The 27,962-nt window shown below is 55.2% G+C and overlaps 1 protein-coding gene across 1 annotated transcript; it reads right to left on the reverse strand.

The window, feature by feature from the left end:
• Positions 1-27,929, reverse strand: ADAM33 (ADAM metallopeptidase domain 33). Its single transcript, XM_030450915.1, is given in 26 exon segments — positions 1-1,165; positions 2,312-2,329; positions 2,940-3,103; positions 3,394-3,639; positions 4,257-4,347; positions 4,950-5,100; positions 5,399-5,507; positions 6,512-6,589; positions 7,359-7,563; positions 8,030-8,138; positions 9,132-9,327; positions 9,630-9,719; positions 10,502-10,561; positions 10,563-10,759; positions 12,896-12,959; positions 12,961-13,046; positions 13,679-13,761; positions 13,873-14,039; positions 14,711-14,782; positions 15,258-15,323; positions 15,415-15,604; positions 16,365-16,441; positions 16,906-16,981; positions 17,984-18,060; positions 25,103-25,185; positions 27,809-27,929. Coding segments are annotated over 26 exon segments (2,928 nt in total). The 3' UTR covers positions 1-1,113.
• Positions 27,930-27,962: the final 33 nt, after the last annotated feature.

A 27,962-nucleotide genomic window follows, 5' to 3' on the forward strand; every position in this document is an offset into this window, starting at 1 on the left:
TCAGACCCTGACAGAGCCACGTGTCAAGTCACAGGAAAGTGTAGTACTGTGCAGGTCAACAGCACCATTCAGCTGAGGATTGTAAAAGCCCTTTCAAAACATCACTTTGTAAAACCTCACAACACCCCTGTGAGGTAGGTATAAGCTCCCCCTTCCCCCCCCTCTTTTTTTTTTTTTTTTTTTTCAGATGGGGGTTGGGGGAAACTGAGGCACAGAGAAATGCAACGCCTTTGGCCTCTGGCCAAGGTCTTTGGGCAAGCCAATGCCACAGGCAGGAGGTCCTGTGCCTGGCTTGTGGCTCCTTCCCTCTTTGGGCAGCAGTGGTGGCAGCTCACAGAGCCACTGCTGGGCTTGTCCCAGGAGCAGGGAACAAGCCAGGGGTAGGGAGGGCTCCTGAGCCCCAGGAAAGCACCCTGGTAACCAGTTCCCACCAGTACTGCAGATCTTCAACCATTCCCCAGGCAGCTTCTCCTCCTTCCAGGTCTGGCCCCAGGATTGTCACCGATTTGGGGGTTTCTTTGTGCAATCAGGCAGGAGGAACCTGAGAACTTGGATCCTTCGTGGAAAAACATCCCAGTACCAGGTGGCAGAGTCCAAACTGGAAACCAGTTTTCTGTGAGGGCAAATGTCTCCCTGGAGACACTGAGCACAGGTGGCAGTGAGTGGTGGTGGTGGTGGGGATTGTCACCAAGCCTGGAGGAGAAGGAGGAGGTAGCTAGAAGGATATTACATGGCTTTGGCTGCCACTGTCAGCAGCAGCAGCTTCCATCAGTGTTGGATGAACCCAAGTCAACCCAGCCCATGTGCAATGTCAAGAAAAACCTAAAGCTGGGAGATAAATTGGCCAGGAAGTGATGCCAGGAGGCCCCATCATGGTAACCCCACCACCATGTCATGGTACCAGTTTCCCCTCTCCTCCCCACTCCCACTACAGTATTGGTTGTTTGGGTTTTTTTCTTTTGTGCTGAATACATAATTCTTGTCTTATAAAAATAGTCCTCTGGTATCAAAAGAGACATCAAACAAGAGAGGAATACAAGTCCCCTGTGGCCAGCAGCAGTGCAAATCAGGAGAGCCAGCTCAGGAAGGATGGATTAGGGTGTCCTTGGTCTGTCACTTCTTCAAAGGGAAGGAGGTTGATTGGACTTTGATGGCTGGGACAGGCCTGAAGTGAGGAGAGAAAGGGGAAAACTCATTCATGTGCAGAGACCAAGCACCCACCACAACCATCCTTCCACAGACCAGCTGCTGGGACTGTCCTGGTCACCTGTGTCCAAATTATATCACTTGGAGGTGTTTTCCTCCAGTGTACCCTCAAAACCCTGAGGGTCCCCCAAAGCAGTGAGCAGCAGGGTAAGCATGGAGCCCACCAGGTCTGGGAGTGATGTCCCTCAAGGGGTTGCTGCTCCTGGCTTCCCAAGAGCAGCTGAGATGCTTTGTGCTCTCCCAAGAGCCATCACCAGGTCAACCAAGCCAATATGAAACCTGGGAATCCAGGAAATCTTTCACCAGGAAAAACAACAGTTCCCTGGCCTTCTCCTGCCATGTGGGTGGTGGTGTCAAGGAAAGGATCCAGAGCAGGACATGGGGATGCTCCCTGCTCCCTGGCACAAGTGCCTCTCAACACTTTCTGCCATGGGCACCGTTTCCAAAGAGGATGGGCAAGGACTTCTGCTGAAGGACAGCAAAGAGAAACCCACACTGCTTGGGGAAGGAGCCAGGTTTTGCTGGTGGGGTGTGCCAAAACCTTTTGGGACCACAGAAGGACCTGTCTTGTCTGCTAGAAGAGATGAGCTCTAAGGATTGACTGACACTGAGAAATCTGGGGGCATATTCAGCCTCCTTGTGGTGGGAACTACACAGACACAGGAACCTCAAATGGTCCAAGAGGTTCAAAGCAATAACAAGCAGAGCAGACTGTCTGGGGCTGAGGTCCAACCTCAGTCCATGAGGGTGCCTTCTCTCCCAAGCCTGGCTGGGAGGAGCAGATGGAAGTGTGGCCTCCTGAGGCTCCACTGACCAATCCCCAGAGGATTCAGCAGTACAGGAAGAGCTGAGAGTAGTGGTGAGATTGTAAAGGTCTTGGATGGAATCTCCTGGCTCCAAACTGGACAGTCCATGTCCTTCATTCCCTTGGACAAGGGTGTCCAATGCCTCTTGGGTACCCAAGAGCTACATCCTGCTTATCTCAGAGCCTCTGGGAAAGGGGAACATTTAAACCTCATTCTCCTGGGTCCCAGCCCAGTGCTTAACCAAAAAGCATCACCCCACAAGTAGCCAAGACCTTCTCCCCATGGTGTCTGTGACTCACCTTTGAGGTGGCATCGGTCTGTAGGGAGGGAAGATGAAACAGAACATCAGTGTCCATCCCTTCCCTCTGCTGTCCCCAACAGCCTCCTCCATGCTCAGGATATGGTCACCCACCAAAGATCCACCATCAGGACCCCATCAGACCTGAAGTCCCAACCTTGGTCACCAACTTTGGCCAAACCCTGTGGGCTCCTGCCAGGTGGGGGAAGAGCTCAGACCCCCAGTGGTGCCTTGGTCTGGTGGGCAGGACCCCCTGCCCCATGCAAGACACAGGGCTGTTCATGGGCAGCCTGGACAAACACTTTGGTTAGGGTTGCTCTGCAGATAGCAGGATTTGGGACATCTCCTAATTTCCCTTTCTACCTCTTTCTGCTGCCCCCAGATGCCCCATACCCTACAGACCAGTTGCCTCCAGCCTGGAGGGCTCCAAGCTCCTTGGTAAGCCAAGTACAGACCCACAAAACCCAGAGCATTTCTCCTGCCCAGAGCACCTTCATCAGGAGAACCCCAGTTATGGTGAAGACACCAGGAGGTTGTGAGATTTGAGATGTCCCACCCAGACGTGACCCACAAGACCCTGCAGGACCCCAGCACTGGTGGGCAGCAGCTCAACTCTTCTCTCAGCTTACTTTAAGGGCCTTGTGGGGTGGCTCATGGCACTTCTGCTCGATGCCTTGAAGTTGGTAGGAGGGACCATGACCAGCAGGGTCTGTCCATGTGCAGGAGGCAACTGCTTGGCCAGGAGAGGACTTCCAGGCAGTGGCCGACGAGGAGGTTGATGCTTTGGGACAACCTGGGATCACAAAGTGTGTGGGGTGAGACAACACCTTTAGAGGAGCACCCAATGACCTCCTGCAAACCCTTCCCCTCAAGCTGCAGAGCTGAGATGCTCCAAAGGAGGCAACACCAAAACCTGAACCACATTCTCATTCCCTAATGAGCTTTCTTCACCATAGCAAGAGATTCACCTCTTAGGGTGACACGAGAGCTCCTTAACAGTGCCCAACCCCCAAGATCCACAGGCTGCCAAAACCCAGGGAATTTCTAGGAGTCAGGGAAGCACAACCACCCCATGGAGCTCACCAGTGGGGTCCTCACGGGGCTGCAGGGAAGAGGTTTCTTTGGAGGAGGCAGCTTGGCCTGAGAGACGATGGTTTTGGTGGGCACCATGGGTGATTTGCTGAGAGGAGGAGGTGGCCTGGCAGGTTTTGGGTCTCTGGGACGTGGAGGGATGGAGTGGGGAGCAGGGCGAAGAGGGTGGACAATGTTGACAGGCTGGGAGCCAGGATGGTGGGTGCTGGGTTTGGTGGGGAACCCAGCCCGTGCTGCCTGCAGGAATGAGAAAAGCAGAGAAGGAGAAAATCCTAAGGTGGGTTTAGAGCTGGGTGATGTCTCCTCAAGGTATTGGTGCTGGGGAGTTGCACTGGGTATTTATTCAACTTTCCCATCCCACCCTTAAGCTCAACATTTTCTCCTCATTAACCATATGAGAGCACACAGGGATGAGGAAGGTGCTGGGGCTCAGGAGATCTGGACAAAGAGGGGGTCAGCTCTGATGAATCCATCCCAGACTTCCTGAATTATGGAGATGGAGTCACCATCCCTTCTCCCTCCAGCTCATCCCAAGAGCTGACACAACCAGCAGCAGAAGCATCCACCTCCCCAGACACCAAGAGTGGGACTGCAGAACCCCTGCCTGAGCTTTGCCATGGGGATGGGACAGGGATGGGGGTTCCTGGCACTCACTGGGGTCCTTTTGAGCAAGCAGAGCTCAACAGAGTCACTTTTAGGAGGGATGTGTTCTGCTACACAGTGGAGACACAACACCAAACCAGCAAGGGGTACTGGTTGCTTGCCCAGTTGCTAGAGGGAGATGTGATCACCCCCAGGTCCCAAGGAGGGGAAAAAAAACCCCAAAAAAACCTGGAAGGAGAGTTATTACTTACTTTATTCGTGTGGCTGGAGGTGGAGATGTTCCTCAAGGTGAAAGCAGCTTTGGGATGGCCACCAGGTGACTTCCGACTGATGGTTTTGTTCCTGGGGTGACAAAGACAAATCAGGGGTGGGAAAACAAGGCAAGCAACCATTTTTGTACCTCAGCCAGATCCTGTTTCCACGAGATCAGTACCAAAGCATCTCCCAGTGCTGGGGGAGCAGGGCTGACAGGTCTGGCCTGAGATAACGAGGGTCATGAGGGAGGTTGGTTGGGTCTGGGTTTGGGGTTTGGTTTTTTTTGCTCCAATGATTGCAGGGTGTCTGTACATGTACAGGGAGGGGAAATAATGAGAACATCTAAGTTCAGTGTTACTTGAGGGCCCTGCCAGCTCTTGCAGCCTGCTTGGAGCAGATGCTGAGAAAGTTCCTCAGTACCAGGCCACCTCCATCAGCACTCCCAGGGGTTGTCCTGTCCAACAGACCATCCCTGTCCTCTGCTCAGATGAGAGCTGAGAGCCTCAGACTGTCCCAGGAGAGAGGTCTTCATACCTCAACCAGGTCTCCTACCAGTTTCAAACAGTCCCTGTGCATCACCAGCTCCCTCCCAGCCAGTCCTACCAAGCTGGATGCTGCCAGTGCTGAGAAAAGGTTTCAGAGTCCTACTAAAACTTTAAGAGAGAAGGGATTTAGGTCCCACCACTCACCTATAGGTCTCCTGGCTTCTCCTCCTCATCTCCTTTATCCATTTATTGAGCAGAGAGTTCTCCCTACGGTACCAGTAGTAGGTGCCCATCATCAGGGCCGGGAGGAAGAGGAGGAAGATGAGCAGCAGGGTCACCACGATGGCCTCGTGATCTGGCAGGGAAAGCACAAAGAGGAGTCTGGAGCCTCTGGCTTCCCTTGATGGAAATGTCAGCCCCATCTGCCCATTCCTGCCCACCCATTCTAGAGCCACCACTGCTGCCCACATCCCCAGTCAGGGACTGGAACCATCTGGTGGCCCCTGGTTAAAATGAGTGGCCACCAAGCAACCAGGAGCCAGCACATCTGGGAACAGAGCTGCCAACAGCTTCCTTGCCCCATCTCCTGCCCTCATGGCATTGCTCCAGCCCCAGCAGCATCTCCAGGCACTGGGTGACAAGTTGGGACTCACTGTCACGCTGCACGGGGCCACTGTCCACGCTGCCACCCAAGCCTGGCTTCTCACAGTAGGGGGGAGCCCAGCCAGCATCACAGTGACAGTTCTTGTTGCTGTTGCAGACCTGCAGAGAGGGAAAAAAAGGGATGGAGACCAGGAGGGATGTGTGGAAAGAGCAGTCTGTATGGAGGGGAGGAGAGCAGATGGCCAAGGGCAGGAGCCAAAGCTGGAGGAGCTTAACCCCTGCCAATATCCACCCTTTGAATGGAGAATCACAGAGAAGTTGGGGTTGGAAGGGACCTTTAAAAGTCACCTGCAGCCAGCAGGGACATCTTGATCCAGGTGAGGTTGCTCAGAGCCCCATCCAACCTCACCTGGAATGTTCCCAGGGATGGGGCATCTCCCACCTCTCTGGGCAGCCTGAGCCAGGGTTTCACCACCCTCACTGTAAAAAATATCTTCTTATACAGAGTTCAAACCTCATCTCTTTAGTTTAAAACCATCACCCCTTGTCCTGTCACAACAGTCCCTGCTAAAACATTTGTCCCCAAACACCACTTGGACCTTGTCTGTGTTGCCCTCAAACTGTGGCTGCAGTGCCCAGATATATTTTCTTGCTGACTCTTTTATTCCTTGCAGGTATCTTTCCTCCTCAGTCCTCACACCACTTGGCCAGACAAACCTGATGCTTTATGCTCTGCATGAGGCCAGAGGTTTGTGAAACATCTGCCCTTTGGGTTCTTGCTTAACCCCAGAACTCTCGTGGCCTTACCTGACCTGGGTTCTGCAAATCTTTGCAGCCTTTCAGCTTTGGACCAGGATGGTTCTTTCTATTTGTTGAACTCCTGCCCTGCCTTTGTGCAACCCCAGTTGTGTTTCAGACTCTTGGTTTGCTCTCAGGGGGAACAGGCACCTGCTCTGAGCTCAAACTGGACCCTGGTCCAACTTTTGCAGATGGTCCCCACATCCCTCATCATCTTCTCCCTCTAACTTGGACACGGGCAAGCAAAGATCCCAGCTCCCCCACAGCACCTGAGCTTTATGGAAACCAGATGCCCAGAGGGTTTCCAAGGCTCATCCCTGGGGGAGACACCTTTGGAATCATCTCAGGAACCTGCAGCAACTCACCCCATGGCCGTGGCACTGGGACACACATTTTTCCAGCTCAAAAAGGGAGGCATTCTGGCACCGACGATCCTTGCAGACCTGGGAGAGAGCAAAGAAACTGAGGTTAGAGACAGAACCGAGGTGGGGGAGGATGGACAGGATTTTTCTGGCTCCACAGATGGGAGTTTTCCAGGAGGATGTTGCTGGTTGGAAAACGCCGGGTGGTTGCATCCTGTGGGTTCAGGTCGATGGATTTCACTCCAACTTCCAGCACAACCCAGGAAACTTTTGCTATTGCCTGATCCAGGAGGGTTCAGCAGACACCAGACACCACCATTCCCACTCCTTTTCTCCTGACATCCCACCTGGAGAAGACATTTCCCAGATGGCCCCAAAAAGCAGGCATCAGCCCAACCCCACAGCACTGGGGTTTGAATCTTCTCTCATGAACACGTTGGCATTTTGGCTTTCCAGCCCCAAAGTGGGATGAAAGTGTCACAACTAAAAACCTAATGACCAGTGAGCAGGTTGGATCTGTTGACTTCATTCCTGACATAGGAATTATTCATAGGAAGAAAACTCATCCATCAAATCCCAGGGCATGCACCTCTTGTTGGGGTTGCTCTGCTACATGTTAAATCAGGAAAGAAGCACAGAGGACAAGGAGAGAAAGATGTGTGGCCTGCACACAAGCATCTGGTGTGTGGAAATGTCAGGAAATTATCTGGGAATGCCTCAAAGTGCCCCAGCTGAGATGGCACCAGGGCAAGCGGGGAGGAACCGCATCGCCTCGCGGGGCTGCGATGCTGAGAAGAGCCAAGGAGGAGAAGTCCTGGAGGAGAACTCAGCCCAAGGAACTGCTACTCACCATCCCATCTCCACATTTGGTGCCTGTCATCACCAGCCCGGGGTCAGAGAGGTCATCCTCATCATCCTTGGCCGTGTACATGTAGGTGCCCCTGCACTTCACCTCCCGCCCGTTGAAGCGGATGGTGGTGTCGATGGAGACCGTGTTGGTCCCTTGGGGCTTCTTGGCTGAGCTCTGGCACTGGATCTTCCCACACAGGGCATCCCTGGGAGCAAGGCCACAGCAGAGGTGAGGGAAGGAGATGTGGGTACCAACCACCTCCACACCATTCCTGCCCCGCTGGGTCACCAGCCTCTGAACTGGGGGCTGTGGGTGGTTGGGATGGGGGAGGTTCAGAAAGGGCTCAGATCCATCATGGGCAGGAGAGTGAGGTGGTAATGAGGGTTCCTCTACCTTCCCTGGTCTAACTGGGAATCCTGGAGGGGACACACTCCCAAAAAAGCATCTGCTGCTGATGCTGGCTTTGATTTTCCCTTCAGGCTGGGTTGGGAGATGATGCAGGGTGGGACAACCTTCCCTTAGTGATGGGGACTGAGCCCAGGAAGGACCTGATGGCTTCCTAAGGTCCAAACAGAGCTGGCCCAAGGGGTGTTGACAAGGGGGTGGGGTACAATCCTGTCTGTCCCATCACAGGGGGCTGGGGCACCCATGGGTGCCAGTGCTGCACCCACCTCTTGTCACATTTCACGTAGCGCCCTTGGCTGTCCTTGCCACAGTTGCCATAGGTGTTGCCAGCCATGTTCACATCCTGGAAACAGGCATCTGGGGCTGGCCAGGCACCTGGAGGGAAGGAGGGAGGGAGGAAAAGTCCCACGTGGGATGGGGAAAGCAGCCAGCAGGGAGAAAAATACCCAAACGAGGGGCTGGATGCTCGTGGAGGAACCACCACATACCCCAGCATCACAGAATTGTTTTGGATGGAGATGATCTTTAAGAGGATCAAATCCAACCATTAACCCAGCACCACATCCCCAGGGCTCTGAAACCCCTCCAGGGATGATGGGGACTCCAGCCCTGCCCTGGGCAGTTTCCAAGAAGAAATTATTCCCAAGCTCCAACCTAAACCTCCCCTGGCACAACTTGAGGCCAAAAGTTCCTCTTGTCCCATCCCTTGTTCCTTAGGAGCAGATCCCAACCCCCCGTGGCTCCAACCTCCTCTCAGGGGGTTGCAGAGAGCCAGAAGCTCTCCCCTTGGTCTCCTTTTCCAGGATCAACCCCTCAGCTCCCTCAGCTGCTCCTCAACATCATGGTGCTGTCCTAAATCCTGGGATTTCCCTCTCCAAGCTCAGCTCCATGGGTGCCAGGAGCAGAAGAGGAGAACTGTGCTAAAGCTCTGGGTCCCCACCAGCTCTCTCCAGGCTCTCAGCAATCCCCTTTTTTGCATTTATTTGATGGAACCTCCCTGCCCCTGGCTCACCTCCAGCCAGGACAACTTTTTTGACAGTGAAATCCCATCATATTCTTTTTAAAGGTCACCAGAAAGCCAGCCAGGCTCTTCCTATCAACTTCTTAGGGTCTCTACTGAAAGCAGCTCAAAGAGGAACTTCCCGTGGTGAATTGCAGTGGAGCAGTGTGTGGTTGTGTGATAAGGACAAGCCACAGGGCCTGAGACACTGAGGCTGCAGAGAGCCAGAAGCTCTCCCCTTCATCTCCTTTTCTCCAGGCTCATCACCCCCAGCTCCCTCAGCTCCTCCTCACACATCCAACCACAGCACTGGGACCCAACACAGAGGTGTCCCAGGAGGTGTCCCAGGAGGCAGTGGTGGGACTGACCTGGTCCCCAGAGCTGGACACACTGCTGCTGATGGGTCATGCACATGCCATCCTTGCAGTAAGCCTCTCCATAGGCACAGGAGGAGCCATCCAGCAGGTAGACATTGGCTGGGCAGTAAGGTGAGGTCCCCGTGCAGTATTCAGGGAGGTCACAGGATCCTGCTGCTTCCCTGCACATCGTCCCTGCCACCTTCAGCTGTCACAGGAGGAGAGAGAAACATCAGCACTCAGCCAAAGGGAACAAACCTGCTGCTGCCTCCTGGGGCAGACAGAAACCATCTCTGGTGTCTCCTGGAGGATTTTATGGGGTTGCCAAGGAATAATGCTGGAGCCCAGCCATGAAGCAGCCAGCAGAGACTCCACTGGGTGAGGCACAATCCCTCCTCCTTGGGGCTTTGACCTCATGGAAATGCAGCCCTGGAGCTGGGGGGGCTGTGTCTGTCTGCTCAGCCCACGGGTGAGTGGGTGGGTGGGTGGGGGACAGAGTAGGGACCTTACCTTGCAGTTCTGGCAGCAGTCACCATGGGCACATTGGGCCCCCAGCTTCAAGGTGCAGTTGTGTGCATTGCAGCAGGGGTTGGTGCACTCCTGTGTGGGGAGGAGGAGAAGAAGAAGAAGAAGAAAGAAGAAGAAGAAGATGGTCAGTGAGCCCATCCCAGACTCATTGCTGCCCCCCCAGCCCCTTTTCCACCCATCACACCATTGCTCTCCTTGTTTTGTCAAGGGGGAAACTGAGGCATGGGGAGGGATGAGGGAGACCATGAGGACTCTAAAGCAAAGTCCAAAAAAAAAAAAAATCCAGGCCCAGAGGAGGTTCTGGGGATGGAATTTTTTTTATATAAGGGCATGGAGTGGTACAGGCATGGAGGAGGGGGGGAACCAGGCTGAGAGTTGGGGCTGCTCAGCCTGGGGATGAGAAGAATCCAATGGGGACACCTTAGAGCACCTTCCAGTGCCTGAAGGGGCTCCAGGAAAGCTGGGGAGGGACTTGGGACAAGGGCCTTGAAGGATGGGATGAGGGGGAAGGGTTTCCAGATGCAAGAGGGGAGATGGAGAGGAGATCTGGGGGAGAAATTGTTTGGGGTGAGGGTGCTGAGCCCCAGGCTGCCCCCAGAAGCTGTGGCTGCCCCATCCCTGGCAGTGTTGAAGGTTGGATGGGGCTTGGAGCACCCTGGGCTGGTGGGAGGTGTGATGCCCTTGCCTGGATGACCTTTCAGGTCCCTTCCAACCCAAACCAGTGGTTCTGTGACTACATGGATTTAGGGAAGTGGGACTGGGAAAGAGACCTTTCCCCATGGTCCCCATCCTGTCCCCCAGCAGCTGAGCTGCAGAAACCTCTTGGGAGTGGGGGTGAAAAAGCAACCCCTTACCTCCACCTCCCCACAGTCACAGTCTTCTCCTTCCTCCAGAAAGCCATTGCCACATTTCCTGTCCCACCACCAGGTCCTTGGTGTCCGGCAGGTTGAAGAGACACATCCCACCTCCCTTCTGGAAGTAATTCCTTCCAGTTGCCCTCTTGCTGCAGGAGCTGAAGACGCGAGGGAAGGGTGTCTGCTCAGGGGGACAGATGGGGAGGGGTGGAACCAGGACAACCAGGACCAGGAGAAGGTGGGAAACCACAGTCAGAGCTGGGAAATAAGGACACGGGCAAAGTGGCACAAACCCTTCCAAGAGCAGGAGCCACCACCAGCCAGATGCATCAAAACCACCAACATCTCCCACCCCAAGGAAGAGCAGCCCAAAAATCTTGGTGAGGAGAGGGAAGGATGTCCCAAAACACCATTCCATGATTTTCCAGAATGGGGTGGACAAGCAGAGATGCTCAACTCCACCCAAGAGCATCAACCCTCCAGCAGGAGACTGAAGACCCCCCCATGGTGTTGACCTCAGAGCCCTTGGAGCACCCGTGCCTGCAAGCCCTGCCAGTTTGATGCTGGTGCAGATGTCACCTCTGTGCCTCATGTCCCCTGGGACACCACAAACCTCCTCTTGACCCCACCAGGTCTCCAGCCCTGCAGTGCCCTATCTGCTCAGGATGTGCTCAGGAGGTGACTGCTGATGGGAAACACCCCAAACACCTCTGAGGCTGAGGTGGTGAGAAGTCCTCTAAGTGAGGAAAGAGGAGAAAAGGAGCACAAACAAGAGAAAAGGAAAGAAAAGTGGAGAAAAACCACCAAAAATAATTAAAAGAAAAACGGTGGAGGGAAGAAAAAAAAACCCCACAAAAAAAGCCCCATATTTAATGATTCACAAGGCCTGAATGGCCAAAAAAAAAAAATAATTTAAAATTCCAGAGCCTTCTATGTTTAAGGTCATTTCTGTTATTTGTAAGGAGAGGAAGAAGCACAGTGACCTCCTGGTGAAGCTCTAAGTGTGGTTTTTCTGTAATTTTGCTCAAATTTCTGGGGTTTTGTGTCACATATTGAAGGAGAAGGAGGAAGCAGAGGGCAAGAGCTGTGCACCCCTCTCTGCTTCAGCCCTGGTTTCACTTCCTCCTATGGTTAAAAACCAAATTGATTTTATTTCCTGTGAGGACACCTCATTTCTGAGAAGACAGAAAAAGGGGGTTTTTTTTTGAAAGATATTTTGAATTCTTGGGGAGGAGGGAAATGTTCTTGAGCTGGAGAGAAAGCTGCAAGTCCACGTGGGAGGGAGAGCAAATAAAGAGACCCAGAAGGTTGGTAGATAAGGGTACATCTTGGGGGGGGGGTCAAAAGAAAAAAAAAAATAAAGTTTCTTGCCCAGGAATGGAAAATATTTCAGCAAAAAGGAGAAGGAAGGTGGTAGTTTGGAGAGGTTTGCCTTCAAGAGGAAGCAGGAGCATCTGCTGAGGTTTCACAGCAGCACATCCAGCCCGGGTGGGGTGGGGGGAGAGTTAAATAGTCAGAGTTCTTCCTGTAAATAAGTAAAGAGATGCACAACAGCCTCATCCTGGCAAGGTTTTTCTCACCACTGCCCACCAAGGCAGGAATTAAACCCCACGGAGTTGGTGCTGGGGTCTGATGGCCCCAAGAGGGAGAGGGGGGGGAGTCCAGAGGTGGCCAAGAAAAATGGGGGAGGTTTGGAGCAGCTCTGGAGCCAGGGGGAGAGTTGGGGGTGTTCAGCCTGGAGATGAGAAGGATCCAGGGAGACCTCAGAGCACCTTCCAGTGCCTGAAGGGGCTGCAGGAAAGCTGGGGAGGGACCTGGGACAAGGGCCTGGAAGGATGGGATGAGGGGGAAGGGTTTCCAGCTGCAAAATGGGAGATTGAGGTGAGATCTTAGGAAGAAATTCTTTGGGGTGAGGGTGCTGAGCCCCAGGGTGCCCCCAGAAGCTGTGGCTGCCCCATCCCTGGCAGTGTTGAAGGTTGGATGGGCTTGGAGCACCCTGGGCTGGTGGAGGTGGGATGCCCCATGCAGGAGAGGTGGGAATGGACCACTGGGGATATTTTCCTTCCCAAGCCAAAGCATTCTACAATTCTTTGATCCTATGATAAAGCACTCTCCAGACAACATCCATTTGCTCCCATCCCTGGATCTTTTGGGATGGAGCTCCTGCCCATCGCTCCCCCTCCTTGGTGACCAACAGCCCTGCCTGCTCCTGGGATGTCCACACTACAGGAAACTGGGATGTTGCAGGTCAAATGGGAAGGAGGACAAGCAGCCACATCCCCCCCCTCAGCACTGCCTTGCCAGGACAGGACCCATCTCCCACTTTCCCAGGCACCCGACTAACAACCTCCTGGGAGGTTTCCAGGGCACATCCCATCCCCAGTCACCCTTAACCCAGGTTGGCTGCTGCCATGACACAACACTCCTGCTCCGGGGTGGCACTCCCACACAGATCTCTGTGGATTCATGGCTTCAGTCCCAAAGTTGTGGCCCGATCTCGTCGGGCCATGGTAGGCTGCTGCTCCAAGGGGCTCCTCCGAGTGGTCTGCAGAGGGATGGGGGGATGCATTGTCACAGCAGCCAGGAGAGGTGGGAAGGGGGATCCCAGGATGGAAGGGCCCACAACATCCCTGGGCATTGCACTGATCCCGTGGGAGGAGGGAGGGTGAGGATTCATGGGTTTGGTCTCCTAAAAGGGGATTGTGGGAAGAGCTTTTGATGGAGCCAACTGCTGAAATCTTGGGGAATTGAAGGTGCATCCCAAAACTGGATTGGAAAGGTGCACACCACCACTGCCTGGGTACCACGGGTCCCCAAGGCCACCATTACCCTGCCAGGAGGAGGAAAAGAGTCACCTGGGATGGAGGTGACCCTACAAAACCAGAGGGCACAAGCAGGGAGCAAGACGGGGCCTGAAGGAAAACCCAGGAGATCCTGAGGGTCCCCATGGGTGGGAGAGCTGGCAACCAGCTCTTTCCCCCCCTTCCTCTGCTGGGCCAACACCCCAAGAGGCCTTGGGGCCTTGCTGATCCATCACTGGTTGCTCTCAGGCTGCATCCCAGGAACCAACTGGGATAGCTGGTCCACAAACCTTGGCGAAGAACCCAAGAAGTCAAGGGTGGTGCTGGGGTCCTCAGCCCAGGAGAGAAGCAGCAGGACCTTCCTGACCCTTCTTACCACGCTGACACCCCGGAGTTATCCAAACTGCACATCCCTCCAGCGGGGCCATGCCAATGGTTGTCCCCCTGAAGGTTCTTCCTCTGCCAGAAAGGAGAAGGGGGGTGCAGTCAGCACCCCAAGGGTGGTTTGGAGACCCCAGGCTGGGCTGGGACCCCCTGCCCCAGCATCCCTGTGTCCATGGGGGTGCTCACGTCAGCAGCTGGGCATTGTCGTGCTTCCTGCGGGACCTCAGCCCCTTCTTCCACTGCAGGAAGGACCAGAGGGTGGCATTGGCATCACTGGTGACAGCACACTGGTCCCTCTTTGTCCACACCTCCAGGCCAATCAGGGCCACCTTGATATTCAGGGACCTGTAAAACTGCAGGGAGAGGGGACAGGGATGGAGGGGATGGAGGGGACAGGGATGGAGGGGGTGGAGGGGACAGGGATGGAGGGGATGGGGACGGAGGAAATGGAGGAGATGGGGTTGGAGGGGATGGGGATGAAAGGGATGGAAGGGATGGAGGGGACAGGGATGGAGGGGATGGAGATGGAAGGGATGGGAAAGGAGGGCACAGGGATGGAGGGGACAGGGACTGCAATTTGCTGCACATCCTCCACCTCTGCCACTGCCTTTCAGCTGATGGGTCTCCATGCTTCACCTCCACTGGGTGACTCAAGGACAGACTTGTCCCAGAACCATCTCCAAGTCTGAACCCTCCAGGCACAGGTGTGGGCACAGGAGACACTCAGGGTGGCAGGATGATGCCATCCATCAGCTGACAACACCCACACATGTCTTCAAGGATCCTTGCTTCAAGGATGCCACCACTGAGCCCCAACACCACAGCCACCATGTGCTCCATTGCTGCAGCTCCAAGGGAACAAAGCATTTCCCACCATCTGCCCGCTGAATTCCTCCCCCTGGTGACACAGGGACGATCCCTGAGGGCCACCACAAGCTGGCCTAGAAGCTGAGGTGCTTTCCCATAGACTGGAAAGGATGGAGGTGGTCAGAGGGTCCCCTCTCAGCAATGTCCATCCCATTACCTTGTCCACGTAGTTGGCGATCTCCACGATGCGCTGCTTGGTGTGGCCCAGGTCGAGGTTCTGGTTCCTGTACTGCAGGGAAGGGGCACCAGAGAATCACAGAATCATCAGCCAGGCTGGAAAGGACCTCTGGGATCAGCAACTCCAACCCTTGATCCATTACCACTGTGGTTCCCAGCCCATGGCACTCAGTGCCACATTCAGTCTCTTCTTAAAAACCCCCAGGGATGGAGAATCCACCCCCTCCCTGGGCAGCCCATTCCCATCACCCTCTCTGGAAAGATTTTTTTCCTAATATGCAGCCTAAACCTCCTAAACTTTAAGCCCATGCCCTCATCTTACTGGGAGCTGCCAGGGAGCAGAGCCTGAACCCCCCTGACTCCAACCTCCTTTCAGGGAGATGTAGGGAGTGATGAGGTCTCCCCTGAGCCTCCTCCAGACTGAACAAGGAGGGAAGATCCAGGAGAAGGGAAGGAGACAGAGAGGGCTCTCAATTTTTCAGCAGAGCACCAGGTTCCTTCGCCCCTTTCCCCCCCCCAGAGCTCACCAAGGTGTGATCAGCAACGATGAAAAGCTCCATGTACTTCATTGTCCTCCAGGCATCTCTTTTCTTCTGCAAGACAGAGAGGAAGGTTCAGAGGAGAGGAGGAGTGGGGAACCCACAGTCCTGGGCAGCTTTGGTGCTCCTCAAGGGATGGATGTACCCGGTGGGGCAGTGGCCTGAAGAGCTGAGTGATGGCAGCAATGGTGGTCCCCAGCCCATCACCGTGGCCACAGGTCCCAGCCCGGATGGGCAAGTGCTCAGCTCGGTGGATGAGGTGGTGGTGGCCCAGCTCGGGGGTCTCCAGGGGGTTCAGGTAGTAGCTGGTGTTGGTGCTCAGCACTATCAGGCCCCTGGCAACAAAGAAGAAAACCCCCACAAGGGCTCCTGAGGGGCTTGAGGTCCCACAGACTCACTGCACCTCAGCTTGGGCAACACCCAGAGACAAAGGGGGAGCAGAGACAAGGGGTGGGTGTCCCCATGAGCCCTAAAAGCTCAGAGACCCCTGAAGCCTCTGTAGGTGACACCACACAGCCCTGGGCTGGGAGCTGCTGGGTGCCATGGGGTGAAGCTCAGCTCAGGGGAAGGGCTCTCACCTCCTCCTGAGATGAATTCCTTTGAAGGCAGCACAAAGCAATGGCCCCTCCCCACCCTGCCCACCCCCAGATTAGGGTGAGGGATAGGAGAAGAGGAGCAGTGAAAGATCAGCCCCATGAAACAGCCAGAGCTGGGCTTAGAGAACCATCAGGGCTGCTCCAGAGAGTCACAGAATCCCAGACTGGTTTGGGTTGGAAGGGACTTTAAAGATCACACATTCCACCCCCCTGCCATGGTCAGGGACACCTCCCCCAGCCCAGGGTGCTCCAAGCCCCATCCAACCTTCAACACTGCCAGGGATGGGGCAGCCACAGCTTCTGGGGGCACCCTGGGGCTCAGCACCCTCACCCCAAACAATTTCTTCCTAAGCTCTAACCTAATTCTCCCCTTTTAGTTTAAAGCCACCTCCCCTTGTCCTATCACTCCATGGCCTCGTCAGAAAGCCCCCCAAACCCCCCAGAAGTGGTTCCTACAGAGAGAAAGGGGCAGCCAGGCCCCCCCCCCCCATCTCCATACCGTATTCCTGAGCAGGTGCTGAGGACAACCCAGGAGCCACCATAGCCCTGGACGTGCCCGTGGTAGTAGCAGTGGTCCTGGGAAAGAGACACCAGAGACCTCCATGAGAAGACACCACACAGGGCTGAGCTTCCCCCCACACACAAAAAAAAGAAAAAAAAACACACCCCAAACCCCCCCAGTTTTTCATTTCCCAGGCGAGGGATGAGCAGGAGGGATGGATGGAGCCAGGAGGTCTCTGGCTCAGGAGGTTCATCCAGGGACACAGCCAGGCTTGTCGTGTTGGAAGGGTGACAAAGGGCTGGTGGAGGAAGGGGGGGGACACGGGGGAGGCTAAGGGCTGCCTGTGTTTATCTCCTGAGGTGCCAAGAGCTCCAAGAGCCACGAGCTGCTGCATTCCTGACACCACAGGCACCAGGGATGCTGCCCAACACCCAATCTGAACCCCCCACCCCCTATCCCCAGGCATCCCAAGAGGTGAGAGAACCCAAAAAAAAAAATAAATGGGGATCTACACCCCCCCACCCCCCCCAGCACCCACCGTGTGGTTGGGGGTGAGGGTGATGGGGTGTCCATGGGTGCTGTAATGAGTCTCGGTGTAGCCCGGTGCCAGTAGCCTGTGGGAGAGGAGTTGGGGGAAAAAAAGGGTGAGGAACCCCAAGCTGGGATGGGGGTCCTGGCATGGGGACACCTCAAGGATCTGCAGACTTGCAGAGGGGAGCCCCCCACCCCCTTTGCAAAGGTTGAGGAAGGGCAGAGGTAGTGGGGTCACCAGCCCTGGTCCCCCCCAGCCTGGCCATGGCCAGAGGGGACCTGAGTCACAGTCACAGGGAATCCTTTGGGTCAGAAAAGATCTTTGGGGTCATCGAGTCCAACCATCAACCCAACACTACCCCATGGCCCTCAGCACCACAGCTCCAGGGCTTGGAAATCAAATTTTGTACCCAAAAAGAACCAAGAGGAAGGTTCTGCCAGGCCACTGCCTCCCACCACTGGTAGGAAGGGAGCAGAAACTCATCCCCCAGAGATCAGCTCCACCTGGCACCAGGAGGGACCCAAAACCTAAAAAAGGGACAAATGCCACAGGGTCTTGGGGATGGGGGCAAGGAAAGTGAGGCAGGAGATGGGGAGAGGGGCTGCAGGAGGAGTGTTGGCACCAGCATCCCAAAGAAGGAGTACAGAAAGGGTCAAGCAAGGCAAGGTCACCCAGGACCAGTGCCAGGCTGCCAGCCCCAAGAACAGAGCAGCAGAGCTTTCCAAATCTCTGCCAGCAATCAGCATCCTCCCACCCCCATGAGATACCCCCAAGGTGACATCCCAAAAGGTCCCCATCCTGCTGAGCCCCATCCCCATCCCCTAAGCACCCCCAAACCACCTTCACCTGTGCTGGGCATCAGGCCCAGGCTCTTTCTTGCACAACATGGGTGTGGGCAGTGGAAAATGGAGCATTTCAGCCCAAAATGTCACAGGGGTGACAGCCAGCAGGAAGCCACACTGGGGCTGTCCCTTCCTTTGTGGTCAGGAGAGCCAGGCCAGGGAGGCCAGGATGCTGCCATTCCAGGTGGGACCATGCCAGGGACACCCAGCACCCCCCTCCCCAGTCCAACCACCACACTTACTGGTTCTTCTCCAGCACCAGGATGAGCTCCCTGCCCTCAGCCATCACGGCCACCTTTGCCTGGGCAGGTGCTGGCACCTGGGGAGGAAGCAAAGGATGGGTGAGGAGAGAAAAGAGAAAGCTTGGGACACTCAGCCTGTGGTGTTGTAGGACCTGAGCCAGCCCAGAAACCACCCCTGTCCTGGGCTGCATCCCAGCAGTGTCAGCAGCAGGGACAGGGAGGGATTGTCCCCCTCTGCTCCCCCTGGATCCACTTCTGGGGTCCCCAGCACCAGAAGGACATGGAGCTGGTGGAGAGAGGAGGCCATGGAGGTGCTGGGAGGGCTGGAGCAGCTCTGGAGCCAGGGGGAGAGTTGGGGGTGTTCAGCCTGGAGATGAGAAGGATCCAGGGAGACCTTAGAGCACCTTCCAGAGCCTGAAGGGGCTCCAGAAAAGCTGGGGAGGGACTTGGGACAAGGGACTGGAGGGATGGGATGAGGGGGAAGGGTTTCCAGCTGCAAGAGGGGAGATGGAGATGAAATCTTAGGGAGAAACTCATTGGGGTGAGGGTGCTGAGCCCCAGGGTGCCCCCAGAAGCTGTGGCTGCCCCATCCCTGGCAGTGTTGAAGGTTGGATGGGGCTTGGAGCACCCTGGTGTAGGGATCTTTAAGGTCCCCTCCAACCCAAAGCAATCTGGGGTTCCAGGACATTCCCCCTCCCCGAAACTCTTCCAGGCAGCAGCCAGGATGAGCCCCAGGATCAGAACCACCCCGAGCATCCCCAAAGGGACCTCCAGGTGCTCTGCTCCCCCTCAGCTCCATCCCACCCGAGCTCCTCAGCCAGGTCCTGCAGTGCCAGCTCCGTGGGGGGGTCAGCACCCGGCTGCACCCCACGGAAACCCACAGCAACCACCCGAGAAAAACGCAGCGAGAGGAAGCGATGGCCTGACTCAGCTTCCTCAGCACGATGCTGGTTTTACTCATTCCCTCCTTTTGGAGGACGGGATACACGATCTCCACCCCCACACATCCTTTCCCCACCTCCAGCGGGGTGGGGACACTAAAATCCCGGCCCCGGAGCTCGCTCTCCATCTCCCGGTCCCTCCAAATCCCTCAGGGATGCTGGGAGCCTGGTGGGATGCCAGCTCTTGCTTGGGATCTGTCCTCGGGTCCCAGCACCCCTGCCATGAGCTCCAGAAGTTTTGACAGCTCTGGAGAGGTTTTTGGGTTGGTTTTTTTTTTTCCCAGCTCTGGAGGCAAAAAGGGAGAGGAAGGAACCATCCCCAGCAAGCTCTGGCTTTGGGCTGCTCTGAGCATCACGGGGTTCTGCAGTTGGTTACAGGACAGGGGGGGAAGTTGGGTGATTCCCAGATCAGGATGAAAAGGGAAAATAAAAAAAAAAAAAAGAAAAAAAAAAAGGCCAAATCCTGCTGTGCCCTCTGATCCCTACGGACATGGGCAGCAAGGTTTGGGCACTAGGGATGGATGGGGACCTCCAGCCTGCTTTGCTCCAGGGTTGCTCAGCCTTCCTGGGGACCAGTATGGTTTTTTTAAGGGGTGACATCCCAGGATAAAGCATTTTGGGGTGCAGGGTGGGGTTTGTGCTCCCAGGATTTCTGCTTCCTGCAGCTCCCCCCCAAATGGAGCTCCAGGGATGGAGGGACCCCATTAACCAGCTCCAAGTGGCCACAGGGATGCTGCTGGCCCCAAGGATTCCACCATCACCCCAAGCTCCACCATCATCATCCTCTTTCTGGTGATGGGGAGGTGTTGGTTACCCCCAGCCTGAGGCACCACGAGGCCACGGTGATGGAGCAGAGCTGGCCAAGAGCTGCCTTCCCAGCTCCAAAAAAGGAGACCAGACACTGCACTTAAATAAAAACAACAAAAAAAAAAAAAAAAAAAAAGAAAAAGAAAAAAGAAAAACCACAACAACCCCAGAGCAAAGCCAAACCCACAGCTCTGTCACCACCACCCCCCAACCCCAGCAGTCCCCTCAGCAGGGCCAAGGCCACCACTGTCCCTGCTCCTGCCCTGTGAGATGTGGGGGGGGGGGGGCAGAGGGCTCCCCTGCTTCAGTGCTGGTGGGAACAGGGCTGTATTTTTAGAACATGATCTTATCCAAACATCACTCCCTGGCCAAACATGGGCTGTAGGGTTTTCTTGCCATTTCCCTTCTTGCCCTCCCAACCCCCCACTCCTCATTCCCCTCCTCCTCCTCTCCCTTTTTTTTTTAATTTCCCAAGCCCCTTTCTCCCCTTCTCTGATCTCCCAAACACCCTCTGCTCCCCGCAGCCCCTCTCCTCCTCCTCCTCCTCCTCCTGGCCAAGTCCCTGCCGGCTCCTTCCCGGGTTTGAATTCCCCAGCAATTACTCCTCTCCTTGACTCCAGGGCCTTTCCTGGCAAAATGCTCTTTTTTTCCCAGCTGCAGTCTTAAAGGGACACGGGTTGGGTGTGTGTGGGAAGGGGGGGAGGGGGTCCCAGCATTCCCAGTTCCCCATCCAACCACCATCCCCTTCCCCAAGGCTGGAAAAGAAACCTCTGCCAATGGGATCCAGGTCCCACCTCTGCCCGGGGGTGCTCTCCCCTCCCCTGTGCCTCAGTTTCCCCCCCACCCTGAGAGCACGTGGGGATCCTGGTTTTAGCTGGGATAGGTGGAAACCAAGTCAGGCCCTGGAGAAATAAGGAGCAAGATGAAGGAGAAGGAGGGTGGGAGCACCCCCAGGGCCAGGCAGGAGCCAAATGACCCAAGGCCAAGGCCAGAAAAGGTTTTTAGCATTAATTAAACACTGATAATTATGCCTTGAGTTGGCAGGAGGTTGGGGCCCCAGGAGCTGCCCGCCAAGATGTGGTCAGCACGGATCAGCATCTTCCCAGGATCCAGAAGCATCCCAAGCTCCAGCATCCTCCTGGGTTCCAGCATCATCCCAAGCTCCACCATCATCCCAAGCTCCACCATCATCCCAAGCTCCACCATCATCTCAAGCTTCACCATCATCCCAAGCTCCAGCATCCTTCTAACTGCAGCACCTTCCATCAGAGTCTCATGTCCCAGCCTATTCCTGAGCTCCAGCAGCTTCCCAGGCTCCAGCACCTCCTCCATCTCCTTTCTCCAGTGACCACAAACACAAAGGATGTGCCCATCCCTGCCAGAAGCTGGAGGAAGCACTTTCCCTCAGCCCTGGCTGGATGTGGAGGTGATGGCTCCTCTCCAGAACATCTCAGCAAAGCCAATCCCACCAGGGGCTGGGCTGGGAGAGGCAAAAAAAAAAAAAAAAAAAAAAAAAAAACACCAAAAAGCCCAAAACAGCTGGGATGAATCTACCCTGGCAGGGACCCAGCCCAGAGGACCCAGTGGGGCCAAGCTCAACTCTATTTTCTTTCTCAAATCTGCTGCTCAGGAAAACCACAGGGATGTTTGGAGAGGAGCTGAGGCCAAGGGTTGCTCTTTGAGAGGAAAGATGATCTTTGTTCCTCCACCCTTGCTGAGATGCTCCTGCTTCCCTGCAGGAGATGGGCAGGTCCAGGAGAAGGCTGAGGGAGCATTGAGCTCCTTCAGAAATCACTGGTTCAGACCCCAGTTAATCCCCCAAAAGCCACCTCCAAATCCCAGCCCAACAGCTGCTGGGCCAAGGTCCCACTGGCCCTGATTTCCTCACTCCAGCCTGGATGTCCAGGAGGAAGAGAGGGGGATGAGGGTCACCAGGAGCTGCTCCTCCAGAGGGGATTTGCTGATGGGTTTTGCAGCTGGAACATCATGGCCCAGCCAGGTCCTCCTCAGGAGAAATAAGGAGAAATAAGGAGAAAAAGGGAGAAATAAGGATTGGATCCCAGCAGCAGAGCTGGGGTTTGAAAAGCAAGGCTTGGGGCCATCCCCCCCAGGCTGGGGAACCAAGACCTCCAGGACAAGTTTCTTCCCCAAGCTGCTCCTTGGAGAAGCATCCCAGGGGCTGCCAGCTCTGGAGGAGCCAGGACAATCCCATTCCTGGAGCTTGGGGGTTTTTTTGAAGGACACTTGGCTCAGGGACAGTGTCAGGGTTTGCTTCCCTGTCCTCAGCACCTGCAGCCCCCCCCAGATCCCACCTTCTCCTCCCTTCCTCCCCCTGGAGCAGAGTTGTGGATGCATCCCACATGGATGTGACACTCCCCAGGGACAGGGACAGGGGAGGGAGAGGGTATCACATCCCAACCATGGCTGGAGATGCTCCAAGGATGAAGGGGACAGCCATGTCCCACCTCCAGGCCAGGGACACGATGGATGCTCCTGGATCCAGCAGATGATCCTGGTGTGGGGGGAAGGATGGGCCCTTGGTGTCCAAGCCAAATTCCCACATGGGGACAGGGTGCCAGGAGAGAGCTGGAAGGGCTCCTCTGCCTGGCTGTTCCTCAGCCCTTGGCATGGAGTAAATCATAAAACAGTTTGGGTTGGAAGGGACCTTCAAAACCATCCCATCCCAAACCCATTCCATCCCATCCCATCCCAACCCCCTGCCATGGGCAGAGACACCTCCCACCAGCCCAGGGTGCTCCAAGCCCCATCCAACCTTCAACCCTGCCAGGGATGGGGCAGCCACAGCTTCTGGGGGCACCCTGGGGCTCAGCACCTTCCAAACAACAAATTCCTTCCTTACACCCAATCCAGACCTGTGTCCTTGTCAGCTTCAGACTCCAGACTGGAGCCTGGTGGGACACCAGGAGGCTGGGCACAACCAGCCCATGCTCAACCTCTGCCCCATGCCCAGAGCTTTGGAGGGGAAGGAGTGGAAGGATGAGGATGAGGATGAGGATGAGGATGATGCTGGCAGCACTGGGGCCAGGACCCCAACCCAGCACCCAGGCAGGAGCTGTTTGCAGTCAGGGTCCCCACAACCTCCTCTCTAAATGGGTTCCATGTGTGCTGGGAGCCTGCAGGGAGCTGAGCCCCAAACAATAGGAGAGAGGAGGGTGAAGAAGGGGGGGTGGGGAACAGGGGACACCCCCCCCCCAGCACCGTGCCAGCCCCCACACGATGAGGACCACAGGGCCACCACCACCACCCCCTCCATCCTCCTCTTCCCACCAGCTCCACCTCACTCCTCAGGGAGGAGAAGGGACAGGAGGTGCCATGACCTCCCCTGGGAGCATGGCAGGGGCCACCCAGCAGCATCCCACCCATGGAGCAGCTCCAGGGAAAGGATGGAGGAGCAGCTCCCAAGGAAGAGATGGAGGAGCAGTTCCCAGGGAAGGGATGGAGGAGCAGCTCCCAAGGAAGGGATGGAGGAGCCTCCGGGGCTGTCACCACTCTTGAACCCATCACCACGCTTGAACCCATCATTCCACACCCTGGGATGTCATCTCCTCGTGGGGGGTTTCTCACCCCCCAAAACAAAACCCAACCCAACCCAGCCCAGCTCAGCAGGCTGGAGGCCACCAGGAAGCTCTGTTTATTTCCAGGATTTTGGCTGGAGGGCAGGAGGACACGAGGGAGACACAATCAATCCTCAAACCACAGATGTCAGCAGCAGAAGGGCAGAAAGAGACAGGCTGGGGGGCTGGATGCACACCAGGAGCCCCCTCACCCCTACCCCACCCTTGGTCTGGTTGCCACCATCCTTACCCCCCCCCCCCAACAAAATGTCCCCAACTCCTGGTGGTCACCACCCTCCCTCTCCCCTCCTCTTGTCTCTTCTTTCTAGCCAACGAAGACAGAGAAGATGCCAGGAAACACTCCAGGAGCTGCCCAGCCCCCCCATGTCCTCGCTTGGTGGCCCCCCAAGCCTTGGTGACTCCCTGAGCCCCCCCTCCACCCTGTGATCTGCAGCCACCCAGCAGGATTTGGGGTGGCAGGAGGGTGGTAAAAATAAACCCACATCTCCAGTGTCCTCCAACCTAAACATAGACAGCCCAGGGCTGCTGGGAAGGGAGGGGACATTTCTGCAGGCTGACCACAACACCCCCAGCAAGACGAGAGCTTTTTTTTGCTGCTGGAGAACCACAACTCCAAATCCTCAAGGGAAAGGCACTGTCCTGTTCCTGGGAGGAGGGAGGACAGCTTGGAAGTGGGGCTGACTCCTCCTCCTCCTCCCCATGGCTGTCTCCAGCCTGGAACAAGGAGGTGTCACCTTGGAGGCATCTCAAGGGGCTTCCAAGCTGCATCCTCAGAGCATCCCTTGGTCAAGGGAGATGTCACCCCAGAAAGTCACATCCCAGCCAGCAGCCAAACCTCCTCAGCCCCAAAACATTCCCATAAACACCCAGATCAGTGCTCCTTGTGCTGGGGAGTGATTCAATCCACCCTGGAAGAGACCACAGCCCCTGAGACCTTCCCAGCTCTTGGCTACAAGAACCAAGCTATTGGCTACAAGGACCAACCTGTTGACTACAAGGACCAAGCTGCTGGTTACAAGGACCAAAATGTTGGCTACAAGAACCAGATGCTGGCTACAAGAACCAGATGTTGGCTACAAGAACCACATGTGGCCACAAGAACCAGATGTTGGCTACAAGGACCAAGCTGTTGGCTACAAGAACCAGCTGTTGGCTACAAGAACCAGCTGTTGGCCACAAGGACCAAGCTGTTGGCTACCAGCTGCTGCAGCCCATGGGCAGCTGGCAGAGAGGGTTGACCCCAGAACCCCAGAATCATTTGGGTTGGAAAGGAGCTGAGACCATCACATCCAACCCTTGATCCACTCCCCCCCTCCCAGGGGGGTTCCCAGCCCCTGGCACTGATGCCCAAGCCAGGCTGGGGTCACCACCTGGATGTCACCACATGGATGTCACAAAGGATTTGGAGATGGGGGGGAGGATGCCATGGGGTCAGCAGGTCAGCCCTGGGGAGATTCCCTCTTCTCCACCCAGTTCCCAAGGGCATCACTCTTCATTCCTGCTGCACTTTGGCTCCTCCAAGTGCTCTTTCCAACCTGGAATCCTGATCAATTCCCTCCAGCTCCTCTCTCCTCCCCATGTCCCTCTTGCCCCATCCCTCCAGCCCCATACTCAGCCCCACACCTCCCCCTGCTTTCCTCCCACACCCTGGGACTTCACCCACACTTCCAGGGGACCTGGGAACCCAGCTTTTCCATCTGGATCCCAACACCAAGACCTCCAGGAGCAGGATCCATCCCAGTGGTGAAGGGCTGAGGATCCATCCCTGCTCTTACCTTCTCCTCCAGGCTGACAGCTCTTCTGGGACGGCCCCTGAGGAGCCACTGTGGGGTCACCTTCTCTCCATGGGATGGGGGACCTGGAAAAGGGAAGAGCTGGTGAGACCTCCAGATCCTAAAGGGCAGGAATTACCCCACAGGAACATCCCGAGAGGGATGGGAGGAGCTGGGGGTGTTGCTGGGGGATGATGTCCCCAAAGATGTCCCCATGGGGTCACCTAAACCCCTGGGGAGCTCCCACGGTGGAGAAGAAGCCGTGGGGGGCATCACCCGGGTGCAGAAGCCCCCAAAAAATCCCACCCAGGGATGTGGAAGCTCGGGGGGTGCCAGGAAGAGCAGGAGAAGCAGGAGCTGGGCTGGGGGATTTGGCCAGAGAGTTTGGGGTTTGTGCCCTGAACACTGGGGCTGTGGTGTAGGGAGGTGGTGGGGGCTTCAGGGTGGGCAGTGGGGAAAAAAAAAAAAAAACGAAAAATAAAAATAAAAAATAAAAAATAATAAAAATAAATTAAAAATAAAAATTAAAAATAAAAAAAATAAAAATAAAAATATATTAAAAATAAAAATAAAAAATAAAATAAAAAATGTAAAAAATGTAAAAAAGGAAGGTGAAAGATGAAAATAATAAAAAAGTAAAAAAATAAGGGAATGAGAAATTAAGTTAAAATAAAAAATGTAAATAAATAAAATAAAAATATAAAATTAAAAACAAAAATGAAAAAAATAAAATAAGATAAAAAGAAAACAAAACACAAATGAAATAAAAAATAAAGTAGAAATTAAATTAAAATGAAATAAAATTTAAACTAAAGAAAAAATAAAATTGAAATAAAGAAACAAATTAAATAAAACACGAACTAAAGAAGATAGGAAACAACAGGCATAGGAAATAAAAAGGATGGGAAATAAACCAGACAGGAAACAGAATTAAACCGAAATAAAACCATAAACGTATAACAGAAAATATAAAATGAAAATTAAAACCTAAAACCCCAACAAAATAGCCTGAAATTAAAACACAAAACCCCAAACCAGACACAACCCGTCCCGCAGGTGCGGAGCGGGGCTGAGCTCTCCCCCCCGGTACCTCTCGGGGTTCGGAGCTTTCGCTGCTGCTTTGGGGGGATCCGAACGCTCCGAGCATCCCCGGCTCCATCCCGAGGTGTAGGGGGGTGGGTGCTGGGGGTGCCCACCCGGACCCCCACCCTGACCCCCACCCGGACCCCCCCCTGCCCCTCCCGGCGCCGGGTGGCATTCCCAGCGGTGGCACCGGATTCCAGGAATAGCTCCCGATAAGCGCTTGGCCCCAGCCCAGCCTCCTGCCTCCTCCTCACCTCCTCCCAAAGCATCCCGCGGATCCCTCAGCCCCATCCGCCGCTGACGCTGCCCGGGGGAAACTGAGGCACGGGCAAAAAAGAGTGGCGGGTGAGGGGAGCTGGGGGTTGCTGCTTTCTAGTTTGGGTAAAAAGGGAGGGAATAAACCTTTTTTTTATTATTTTTTTTTTAATTTTCTGGGTGTTGGGAGGCCAGGGGCAGCCGGGTTTGCACTGGGCTGGGCTTTAGGCCACGTCGTAAAAAAAGAAAAAAAACACAAATTAACAACAAAACCGCTTAATTCTGATAATTAATCTTCTCCCCAGTTGGATTGGGGCTTTTGCTGGGAAGCAGAAACTCAGAGGTGAGACGGGGCCTTCAAAAACCCAAGGCAAAGAAACCCAGCAGTAGCACAGGGGGGGTTTCCCACCCCATCCTCTTTTTTTTTTCCTCTTGTATGTTTTTTTTCCCTGGAAAACCCACTCATTCCCAGAGTTTGCTGTCTCGGGGCAGCTTTCCCGGCTGCTTTTCCTCTCAATCCAAACAGAAGGATTTTTTTTTTTTTTTTTTTTTTTCTGGTTCCCACCACCCCTTCTCCTTGTTCCTCTCCCAGCTGCGGGGGCTTTGGTGGAGTTGGTGGAAAAGTTTTGGGTTTTTTTTCTTGGAGAAAGCCGGGGAAACGTGAAAGTTAAAAAAAAAGAAATAAATAACGAAAAAAAAGCAGATGGAAATGGGGTTTTGGGTGGAGAAGAGGCAGATCCGGCTGCTTGGTGGGGTCGGGGAAGGAAGCAGGGGATGGAGAGGAGAAAGCAACCTGGGGAACCCCCCCCTGGTTGAAAAGCCAGAGAAAGCTCTTGGGGCGCTGGGGGGGGGATTTCAAGAGAAAAAAAAAAGCCAAGTTTCACCCCAAAACCCCGCAGCAGCCACTGCCAGGTCCCCTCTGAGGTGCCACCCCCCACCCCGCAGCTGTGGGGAGCCAAGGGGGGGTGCGAGTGGGGATGAGGAGGTGAGGGGGGGCCCTGCCTTTTTTTTTTTTTTTGGGGGGGGGGGGGAGAGGGGGTGAGGAGCTGAATCCATCCCAGAGGGGGGGGGGTTGCTGGTCCCATCCCAACCAGACCATATAGAGGCATCACAGAGTCCAACCCCCCCCTTGAGGAGGAATTAGGAGAGGGGGGGGCAAGGGTTGCCGGGGGGGAATTTCGGGACCCCCAAGCAGAGCGATGGGAAGGAGCGCTCCCCCCCTTCTTTCCCAGAATCCACATCCATTCTCCAACCCCCCCCCCCCTTCCCCAAAATCCTCATCCTTACTCCAACCCCCCCTCTCCGGGATGGGTTGGGGAGGAACGGGGGACACACACACACACCCCCCCCCCAGACACATCCCCATCTTACCTCTGCTTCCCGAAGCTCCCCCCCGGCCGGGGACCAGCAGTAAAATCCCTAAAAAGCAGATGCGTCTCCCCCAAAAAGCAAGGGGGGGTTTGGGGGCTGGGGGGGGGTCCTGCCCGGCCATGCCCCGGCTCTCCCCGGCGTTTGTCACCGCCTC

This window comes from Calypte anna, chromosome 4B (genome assembly GCF_003957555.1).
Source record: "Calypte anna isolate BGI_N300 chromosome 4B, bCalAnn1_v1.p, whole genome shotgun sequence".
Classification (NCBI taxonomy): domain Eukaryota; kingdom Metazoa; phylum Chordata; class Aves; order Apodiformes; family Trochilidae; genus Calypte; species Calypte anna.